Raw genomic sequence first — 11531 nt, forward strand, 5'->3', positions numbered from 1 at the left:
CCCTTGGTTTTCCTGATCATTCCCCTACAAGTGCTGGCCACTAAAATATAGTCCTCCTTAAGGACCGTCCCTAGCTTCTACTATGCGTATACTTTTTTTTCTTTTTTAAGAGGACCACAATGTCCCTATTAAGTCAGGAGGGCTTCTCAGCCCTCCTGTTACCTTTCCTCTTTGCATCTCATCTCTGTATACTCCTATTAACAAGGATGTTATCTCTAGCAATACAAATCCACAGTTTGAGAACTGAAACTAAGCACCACAGAGGGCGTGTCTATATGTGCATTTATGCTGGCTTCAAGTTACTGCAAAGTAAGCAGGAATAGGCTGGCGTCTACACGTGCAGGCATTAAAATGCATTAACGCTGTGTGCGGACCAACTTGGAACTAAAATTAGTCCCAAGTCAGTCCACATACACAGTGCTACTGTGCAGTAATTAAATCGGGTATACATTTGATACCTGCCTGATGTGGGTATCATATTTATACCCAAGTTGGCATAAGTCACCATATTTACTGTGCAGTACAGGCGTGCGTGGGTAGACGCATACCTATTGGATACAGTGCAGTAAATGCACGTGTAGATGTGCCCAGAAATGCTGAGTGGGATCTTCTAGATCAGGGATGAGCAAAATACGGCCCGTGGGCCACATCCAGCCCACCAAGCGCTTTCATCTGGCCCACAGCACCCACCAACTAATTGTACCCCGCACAGCCCTTCCGCCCACAAGGTTGTAAGCAAGGCACCCACCCACACCCCCAACATAATGTACTGTGCCTCACCTCAGCATCCTGCTCACTCCAGGCAGCAGGTAGGAAAGCGGTGGGGGCAGGGGAGCTGAGCTGGATGGGAGCATGGGGCTGGCAGTATTGCAAAGCCCACACCCTGGAGGGCAGCAGCAGCACAGAGTTCAGGTGGGCAGGGTGTGGGTGTGAAGGAGGGGAGGGTGTGGGGACCCCCCACACACATTCCCCCCATGGTGCGCAGCTGCAGCAGGCAGGGGCACTCATGATGCTCGTACTGTCATCCGGTGGCGCATGGTTTCAGCTAGCACGGCACACTGCGGTGAGGAGTGGAGCCCAGGCAAGCTGCCTCTATCACCAGGGCTCCCTGCCATGCACATACAGCTCACATACTCGTGCATCCCAGCTCCCTGCCGCACAAGTCCCAGGATTCCACTGGAACTGGAGGGGAGCCCCGGCCCCTGTTTCCCCATGGAGTCCTGGACCTGAGTGGCATGGAGCAGCGAAGGCAGCCAGTTCCAGTGCATGGAGCTTCCTTCAGGTGGCATGCAACTGCAGAGCTTTTCACCACATGCCACCAAGCAGCAAAGCTTATGCTGGGCACGAGCGCCCCAAACGCCCCTGCCTGCGGCAGCTGCCACACACATAATTCTGGATGAATTATGTCTATAGGTAATCACAGTAATTTACCCATATACAAATTACTATAGGTATGTTTATTCCAAGGTCAGTGGTTTTGGTCCTTTGCGTTTCCACATGCTCAAGGAGGGAAAAGAGCCTAAGCAGGGTCTGAGAGTAAAGGGGAGGGGAGGGGCAGGGAAGAATAGCAGGGACAGAGGACAAGCCCTCCCCACCCTGGCCACTAAAACCAGAGAGAGAGAAATTCAAAACAAATCTCTGATCATTAAATTCTATACCTGAAGAATTAAAACAGAGTTATATATTTTCTAATAAAGTCATCTTAAAATCAGGGTCATCTTAAATTCAAGTAAATGTGGTACTTTATGGAAAGTTTTTCCTTTGTAATGAAGCTATATTAGTCAGTAACAATAAAAAGACAAACTGAACAACTTTAATATTTCTAACAAATATCAGTTTGAAGGTACAAGACACTGTGCAAGTGCAAATCTTATTAATTTCAGCATCTTTACTTACATAGCAGTTTTGAGCTAACGTTTTCACAGGAAGGTGTTCGGCAGGACTAGTAATGACATTTTGATAGGTCAGATTTATAGGTAAATTGATGAACCTGTTTAAAAATCTTAAATGGTTTGTTGAGCACAAGGAAGTAATTTAAGAGTCTGGATAGTTACAGGATAAAATCCACAAGAGACAGAATGAAGAACACATATGGGACTCAAAAGAGAAATTACTATGCAGCAAGCAGGTTTGTACTTGCCTAAAAGAGTAAATATGCTTTCAGACAAAGAAATGGCAAAAACAATAAACTGAATTACTTTTTTTTTTTCAATACTGCTTCTTATTTTGCCTTTATTTTAACTGTCACAAGTTAGAAAGACAATTTAATAAGTGTTTTGAGTAGGTTTTATGTGTAAAGAAACCAACAGAAAAATCTACTGAACTGTGTCAGTTTTGAATCTTAGAAAGATACCCAATTTTACCATTAAAAATGTAATCCTTTGTCACCAAATAATATCCCATGCCTATGTAGTGTCTGATACTAAGGGGCCGGGGGGGGGCAGAAGACAAGGGTGTCTCCTGACCTCCCCCTCCCAGCCACTATTTTCCCTGCTGTAGCAGTGAGAGGGAGACAACAAATTCAACACAAACCTCTGATAAGAGCCCTGAATAAGGTTGCATTTATGATGCCCAGTTTATTAGGACTGAGATGAATAAGTTTCCACCATCCTGGCTAGAGTCACTGACTCGCAGAGGTAGTGCCCAGAACAGGCCTCACTCATGCAGAGATTTGCCTACATGATTAACTTCATATGCAGAAAGCAGTACTAGGATTTCACTAGAACAATTAATAGGGGTTTTTTTTAAACTAAATATGTGGATACATTTTTGCAGGATCCAGACTAATTTGTGATCTTGATTAGAACAACATTGATTCTAGTAAAACGTTGTACTTCATCTTACATTATTCAAGCAATTCATTATGATTTAAGATTCTGAGACTATTTGAGGTGAATTTCCTGTAACAAACTATTTATTGCCAATATAGATCAGACACTGTATTTTTTATTATGTTTCATACATCATTTTCCATAAAAGTTATGAAATTTCAGTCACTATTTGATGAATAAATCTATGCTTCTGTGGCAAAAATCCCACCTTTCATATGATTTATAGTCCTGTTGTGGGGTAAAATGGCCATGCTCTTGAAAGATCCTAAAGTTTTAGATTTCCAGAGGGAGTCGCAGATTCTTTAAGGATATATTCTGTAATAGCCTGGTTTGCCTTTAAGAACTGTGCATTTTAAACAAACTTAATGCTGGCTAAATAGTTGATGATTTTTTTTTTCAAAATAAGATACTGTGCCACCAAAGGAGCCCCACATCATTCTATCAACTAATTCTGGTGCAAAATGAGGAAAAAAAGGCTGTTTTCCACAAAGGTACCTGAGCAGTCAGATTATGTAGCATAAACTTGGCTTCATTTCCAAGCTGATAATGATGCCAGCTTGTTTGGTAATATATCAGTGCTGGTAAATCATTGGGTCTGAAGCTGAGATAAGTGAATACAATATTAAAGCCAAATAAATAAATAAATAAAGTCAACCCTTGAATTTAATTCTTAAAGATCCTAGAAGTTGCAATGGTGTAGGTTGTAGCTGCATTGGTCTAAGGACATAGGCAGACAAGGTTGCAATGACATTCTGAAGTAAGTCTGGAATGACTACATGTACACACAAACCAGTCTTTAAAACCAGCAAAAACACAGCAAGAAAAAAACAGCTCTTTTAATTTGGTTTGTTTTAGAAATTCTATACAAGAGGTTTTAGCTAAGCATTAGCCCAGGGGCAGACAAAGTACAGCCTGCATGCTGGACTGAACCTGCAACAGACTCCAAATCCCAGCAGCCCCTGCCTGCACTGCTGGCAGGGTGAGCAGCTGGGCAGGTTGCTGCTCCAGGGATGGGATCTTGTGGCCGTGAGTGTGGTCTGGAGCTGGGGCAGAGCTGTGATTCACTGCCCCCACACCCTGAGCAAGGGTGTGCAGGTAGTGGATCACAGTGCTGCCCCAGCTCCAGACCACGCTGTCACTGCCACAAGATCCCAGCCCTGGTCCCACAGCAGCTACCTGCCCAGCCATATGCCCTGCCAGCGCTGCTGGGGCCGGTCTCTGTGGAAACCCTGGCCCCTGTGCTGTCATGGTGCCGCCTCTCCTGGGGTCTCCATAGAAACCAGCCACAGCAACACAGGCAGGTGCTGCTGGAAAATGGAGTCCGGCCTCTGGCCAGATCCACTATTTTGCCCATGCCTGCATTAGCCACTCACAAATGCTGCTGAAATTACACAACACTTAAAGTTAAGTAAAGTACAGGTTAATTTATTTAAATTACAACTACATCTGATATACCTCAGGGTAGATGCTGTTCTCAAATCCAGATAAAATGGGGTAGGACTACCTAGCCTCATAAAAACCAGAAATGGGACCAAACTACCATTTAGTTAAAAATGGCTGCTCAGCAGAAGAACAGTGCTGACCCTTCAATTTGTCTGGAAGCATCAGGCGAAAGCTTGTCTAACTGTCCAAATGTCTGCATTAAATACAATACCTTATTTTCCAAAGGATTTGGAATTAAATTCTCTCCCCATCTATCTTTGTACAAGTCAGTATGACCGTATATGACAACAGGTCATTATCTGCACATCTAGTACCAGGTACCTCATCCTGGCACATGACTACTGTCTTTTTGACCCCATACAGTTTCTTTTGTTGCACCTGTTAACACAGCTATATTGTTATCTTTCTAGGGCACTTCCTTATTTGCATGTTCTCTTCACAATACCACATCTTACCTGCACTCCAAAGGTTCTCCCCAGGTATCAAGCAGTCATATAACAATATGCACTCAAGTAGGATTACAGCTCAAATAATAAAATAGTCGTGCTAACATATGCATGAAAAGAAGCTGCAGCAGGCCAAAAGATGGCAGCGATACAAAAAAACACAAGGGAATCTTGGATATGAATTCCCCCCTCCCTTTTCTTTCCGCATCAGAAGCAAGAATGATCCGCTGGAATCTCCGTGCAGGAAGATAATATGAGGGCTTTCGTCCTCAAGCCCTTGGAAGGAACCCCAGAAGTTTGGGGAACTAAAACATTAAGTGACTACACGAGCCCCTATGTCTCTGAAATAAATGGTGATGCTCCAAACAATAATTCTTGCAAATCAGGATTCAAAACTTTGTTAAAAGGTATTGACTGGAGTATACACAATGATGCATCATGCTGTCGCACACTGAGATCGCCAGAACCTTTTAACAGGAAGTTTTGAGAAAGCCTTAGGGAAGCTAGAATGGTGGATATGAAAAAAAAGTGGGGGGTAGATTTGTCTGAGAGTCTTCATACAAGGGAAGGGACATTATTTGCTAAAGATAAATAACCACAAAAATCAATATTTAAACTAAAAGAAAGGGAAAAATACAGACTCCTGAAACATCAAAGTTAAGTTATTAACCAAAAGGAAAAGATCCCACAAAACAAAGGCATGCACAATCAGAATTCTGAATGGGAAAAGAGCAAGTTTACAAGAAACTTAGAGCAGACATATCATATCTTTTTTTAAAGAGATATTCTGAATAAATACATTTTGCTACAGAATTAAAAATATGATAAGAGGTTTATTCAGAGAATCAATGGCAACAAAAAGATGCAATGTAACAGAAACTTACTGATAGAAATAAAAATTATTTTCCTCAACCTCACCCAAACAATGAGAAGTGCTGATATTTTATGTCAATATATATGTTCGAGATAAAGTATGCAGACAGCAATATTTTAGAAAGTTACTGGCACATTAATTTAAAACAACAGCAATTAACAATAGCCCAAGATACCTCATCTAAAACAGTGGTTTTCAAACTTCTTTTACCAGGACCCATTTGTAAAGATTTGATTCAGATTTCGAGAATCAGCTGCTGAATCGGGATGAATCTCCTCCGAATCAAATCAGCACCAGAAGCTTCACACAGCTCTACTATATGCTGACTTGTGAGCCTTTTGCCTTGGAACTAATAGCATGTATAGTTTGTATTACATATAAGTAAGTTACAAACATGGTGCTTAAAAGTGTGCTTATGAAGTACCTGTGCTAAATCTTGCAGCAGTTTCAAAAAAGGTAAAGTGTATCCATTCTGGATGAATGAAGTCTAGAGGTACCTGTAGTAATTTGCCTACATGGTAAATTATGTTTATTTCAAGGTCAGTGTTTTCAAATTTGCTCCTCACTTCCATGTGCTCAGGGAGAATAAGGTCTGACAGTAAGGGGGGGGGAAGGGAAGGGGGCTATCTGAGCCCCACATTTATTTTATTTTCTGTAGCGCTGGGTTTGAAGCAAACCTCCGAAGCTTAGTTTTTATACCTGGAAAATTATAACAAATGTATAAACGTTCCATATATAGAATCTAATTATTAGAGGGTCCTCTTATAGTCAAGAAAATACAGTAGTTATTTTGTAATGACTGCATTATTCATGACAAATGTATTGTTTGCCAGGGAACACAGATTAAAGAAGGGCACAAGTGTGGCACAAGTGCCACAGGCAGCTTCTGCATGTGGTATGCAGAAGATCAGGGAGGGGACACAAGCAGAAAGCAGAGCAGCAGATCAGGCAGGTAGCATAAAGAGAGCAGTATACTGGGCAACAGGGCTAGGGACAGAAGTTACACATAAACCAGTTTAAGTGACCTGAAACCAGTTTAAATCCGTAACAGAATATAACTTCAGTGCATATAAACCAGTTTCAAAATGGCCAAAACTGGTTTGAGATAAACCTGGTTGAACATAGTATCAGACTTAACTGACTGAGCTCAAACCAGTTTATGAAACTTGTCCCCCAGACCCCTTCCTGGTTTAACTTAAACCAGTCCCACAGCAGCCCAGCATGCTTTCTGGGCTGGGCAGGGCTGTGTTCTCTGCTCCAGCAGAACAAGGCTGGCCCCACCCTTCTGCTCCCAAGCCAGAGCAGGAGTGGGGGCATGGCCAGACACCAGCCCCCATAAGGCTAAGGGGGCAGGGAAGAGGCATATGCCCCACTCCTTCCCCTGTCCCACCAGCACGGACCCCTGCCGGGTCTGACAGGCATTTCTCCACTGGCTGCTCCATCCAGCACCAGAGGTGTGACCAGCCCTAGCAGCAGCCTCAAGTGAACTCGCCAGGGAGGGGTTTAATTCCGCCTTCCCTGTCCCACAAGCACGGACCCAAGCTCGGGTCCGCCTGGCACTCCCCCTTCACTGCTGCAGTGGCAGAGGTGGGGGCACAGCCAGATGCCAACTGGCATGGCCTCCTGAGGCAGAGGGGCAGGAAGGGAGTTTATTCCCCCCTCTGCCCCCAGGGGACCACAGCCAAGGTCTCCCAGCCCCAAACACTGCCACTGATCACTCCCTGCGTGGGGCAAGCAGTGGAATAAGCCCCTCCTCTACCCCCTCTGCCAGGCACTGGGGGGGGAAATAACCCCTCCCCCCACGCCCCCTCACCTAAGGGAGCCATGCTGACTGGCCTCTGACCATGCCCCTGTCGCTGGAGCGGCAAGGGGACAAGGACCATGATGGGGGCAGCAGCCTGTCATGGTTTCCTGGAGACTGCAAGCCTCTTCCTGGAAGTGGGGCTGTGCTGCAGGGCGGTCAGAGCTGCCACAGACTGCACAGGGCAAGAGGCAGCAGTGCTAGGAAGGGCTTGGGGGGCTATGGCCACTCCTCCGAGCTCCGGTGCTGCTCTCCCCACCCAGTCTACAGCAGCTTTGCCAGACCCGCTCCACCCTGCCCCCCACCTTCAATGTAGCCCCCCGCCAGGAAAAGGCTTGAGCTCCTGGGAAACCATGAGAGGGCATGTTGCCCCGTCAGAGTTGCTCACTCCTCCAGGGGCAGAGGCCAGCCGGCATGGCCTCCTTAGGTGAGGGAGCAGGGAGGGAGGTTATTTCCTGTCTCTGTCCAGCGTCTGGTGAAGGGGGCAGGAAGAGGGCCTATTCCACCATTCGCCCTTTGCAGGCAGCAATCAGCAGAGGCAGTCGGAGCTGGCAGACACCAACTGCAGTCCTCCGGGGACAGAGGGAGAAATAAACCCTCTCCCTGCCCCTGCTGCCTCAGGGGCCATGCCAGCTGGTGTCTGGCCGTGCCCCTGCCCCACCTGCTGCAATGGCAAAGGGGGAGTGCCAGGCAGACACCGGCTTGGGTCTGTGCCAATGGGACAGGGAAGGGAGAATTAAATCTGTTCCCTGGCCAGTTCACTTGAGGCTACTGCCAGGACCTGGCCATGCCCTCCCCTCCCCGCCCTGCCAGCACAGCTTCCCTGCAGCTGAGGGCTGCTCTAGAGCCCCCTGACTTCTGGCCTGAGCCACTGCAGGCATTGTGCCTGCATTTCCTGAATGACTATTCGTTTACAAATTGGTTCAACCTAGGCAGGTTAAACCTAGGCAGGTTAAACCAGAGGTTCCCAAGCCACGGACTGCAGCCCAGTACCGGACTGCGAAGGGTTGGCTGCCGGTCCACAGGAGGCTTGACTGCCAGACTGGAAGTCCAGAAGTGACCGACATACTGCAGACCGGCAGCCAACCCCTTCTTATACGGAGTATAAAAAGGGGTTGACTTCTGGTCCACAGTCACTTCCAGTCTGCAGTATGCCAGTCCGCAATCTAAAAAGGTTAAGAACCACTAGGTTAGACTAACCTGCAAAGATTGAATCAATTCAGGCTCCAGCTTTTTGAATGTCTGTCCCTAGCCCAGAAAAGGACTGGAGTGGTACTTGGGAGAGTGCAGGGCTTAGTTGAGGCACTCCTGCCAAAAAGGCTGGCCTGCACTGGACTATGGCTTCCTGCTACTAGCAGACCAATGGAAGTTCCTTGACAGGCAGCAAGCTGAAAAACCACTTTCCTTGATATCAATTGGTGTTCTTACAGCACGGGCACACAATCAGATTAATGTGAGATAAAGTATGGGGCTCTACAACAAGTCAGCTGCTTCAAGGTCACTATCCATGTACATACTCTTATACCATGAAGTGAAAGCAAACCTGCAGTAGCTCAGCCCTCAATGAGAGAGCTACAGCTTTCATTTACAAAAACACTATATACTACACTTATATTTAATACCTATGCCAGTTAATACAGCATATTTCTTAGTTAAAATTCTCTGCCCCTTTTCTGTATTAATACAGAATAAATATTTTGGAGTTACCGGGTCCTCCTCCTATTTGTCAGTTTAAAAGTTCACAGGGAAGAGAGTTTGGGTCACAATTTTGTTGATTTAACTTGTTTTACAAATTCAAGGAGGTGCGAATGCTGAAAAAAAAGTATTTAACCTTCTAACTCCACTTTGTGGAACTTAAAATTGTGAAGTGTTATTAATTTATGACCAAACTGATTTCAGCTGTCCATAATCAATGCTTTCCACTTTTGTAGCAATTTCTAGCCAAGAGTTTTTGAAGTTTGTTTTGTTTAAAAAAGAAAAACTTTAATTAAACTTATGACATTATCACCAGCTTGCAGAGGGATCAGTGGAGTTTAGGGACACACGCACATTATATTCCTGGCCTCTCTAGCAAGGACATTACCTCAGTGACAGTATGGCTCACCACCTACCCCCACTGATGCACCAAATCCTGGAATTTGGCAGCACAGTTGCTCCAGTGATGTCCCTGTGGCTGCTCTCAAGCATGCCAGAGACCAACTTCTTGCAAGCTGCTATGGAGAAGAGTGTTAACATGCATGAACAAGTGGATGGGGTGTGCTCAGGAGCTTTCCTCTCAGGGCACACCAGGCATGCAGCATAGATAATATATATGCTTAGCCTCCTGCCACCATCTTTCTTCACAGCATAGACTGGATGAGCATGAAGACACCCTCCCCCCATGCATTCCAAGAAATCTCAACCCTTCATCTGGCTGTAGTTTAGTAACATACAAGGCTGAACACAGAACACATTGAAATATGTAGTAAATAATTTGCTGTGACTCAGAACAAACATATGTTCTTTACCTTGGCACAGTCCTAATGTAAGGGCCCGCTAGCCATCTACACTGTCACAACAACATTTGATAAAGCCTAAGCCTGAACAGACAGACAGGCACAGATGCATTCACACATCCTGCTATAAATTCTTAGTATGTCCAAGCACAGAATGTTTTTCAGCTGCAGCCAACTCATTTCCATGAATGATGTGGTCCTGGATTACAACATACTCCACTTACTAGGGGTGCACTGATACAAAATTTTTGGGCCGATACCGATAGATGATTATTAACCAGCCATATCAACTGCTACTGATCCGACTGCCGATATGCAGCCCGGCATCTTGGAGAGTAACATCTGACTGGTAAGTCTGATGTGGGGGGGAAGAGGGGAGGGAAGGGGCATGGGGTGGGGGGGCAGATCAAGACCCCATGGTGAGGGAGGGAGTGGGATTGGGGCCCAGCCAAGTGCTCCACATCCAGGACAGGGCACAGGATGGAGCTACAGCTCATCCAGGGGCATGGCAAGGGGCCGGGGGGGCAGCTCCCACTGCTGCATGCACCCCTGGGGGAGACACAGGGAGCATGTGCCCCCCGGATCTGTGCATGGGGCAAGGGCAGGGCTGTGGCAGCCTCTTCCCAGCAAGGGGTCTAGGCCTGGGCTGCACTCAGGGAGGGCAGGAGTGGGGCAGGCAGCAGCAGTGCTGGGAGCAGTGGCTATGGGGTGGGGGCTACAGATACCCCAAAATTCACTGTAGCCACCCCATAAACCCCCTCCCAGCGCCACTGCCCACCCCTGCCTGCCCCAAGCACAGCCTAGGCCCAGCCCCCCAGCTGGGAAAAGGCCGGCGCAGCCCACAGCATGCAGCCTGCCCCTGCCCCATGCACAGATCCAGGGGCACATGCCCCCAGTGCCTCCCCCAGGGGTGTGTGCAGCAGCAGGAGCCACCTGCTTCCCTCCCCATCCCCCTGGACAAGGTGCTGCTCTGTCCCGTGCCCTGCCCCCGCTGTGCAGCACCTGCCCCAGCCCCACTCCCTCCCTCACTATGGGGGCCTCAATCTGCCCCCCCCAGCCACTTACTCCCCACAGACTTACTGGCCTGACGCTGGTCTCCAAGCTACCGGGCTGCACCCCAGGCCACGTGCATGCTACGGCATTTATTAGCAACATTATCGGCCACATCAGCCAAAATGTCAATTTTCCTTTTATCGGTGCCGATACGATACGAACCGATGTATCCATGCACCTCTACCACTCACACACCCATGTTACTCCCAGGATGTTCCCAAGGGCTTTTATTTTAACCAGAGAAGTCAAAGTAAGCTCCTCCCAACTGTGCACCAGACCAGCCGGTGGGCAACGCACCCACACACAGCACCGCGCGCACAGGCCGCTCCCTGCCGGGCCGCAGGGGCTGCCCCCAGGGCCTGAGGCAAGTCCAGCCTCCCCACGGCGCCTCTGCTGGGGGCAGGGGGCGCGCATGCGCCACAGCGCGACCTTTGGCCGGTGCAGGGCGCGGGGGCCCGGGCACAGCCGGGCGCAGGCAGCCGCCGCGCTGCCCCGCCCCAGCACAGTGCCGACGCCCCCTCCCCAGGGCCGCACTCACCGCCCGCCGCAGGCGCTGCGCCCCGGCGCCCCGCAGCATGGTGGGGGCCT

At 47.8% G+C, this 11531-nt stretch overlaps 1 protein-coding gene across 8 annotated transcripts in view; it reads right to left on the reverse strand.

The window, feature by feature from the left end:
* ETFA (electron transfer flavoprotein subunit alpha) overlaps window positions 1-11525 on the reverse strand; it is a 51673-nt gene extending 40148 nt beyond the window's left edge. For 3 of the 8 annotated variants that reach the window (XM_025208403.1, XM_025208398.1, XM_025208397.1), the window contains exon 1: window positions 11241-11372. In XM_025208403.1, the coding sequence (XP_025064188.1) occupies window positions 11241-11357 (117 nt within the window). In that variant the 5' untranslated portion in view covers window positions 11358-11372. The other 5 variants (XM_025208400.1, XM_025208399.1, XM_006027224.3 and 2 more) reach the window with 5 other exon arrangements.
* Window positions 11526-11531: the final 6 nt, after the last annotated feature.

The sequence above is a fragment of the Alligator sinensis genome, unplaced genomic scaffold, assembly GCF_000455745.1.
Source record: "Alligator sinensis unplaced genomic scaffold, ASM45574v1 scaffold954_1, whole genome shotgun sequence".
Lineage (NCBI taxonomy): Eukaryota > Metazoa > Chordata > Crocodylia > Alligatoridae > Alligator > Alligator sinensis.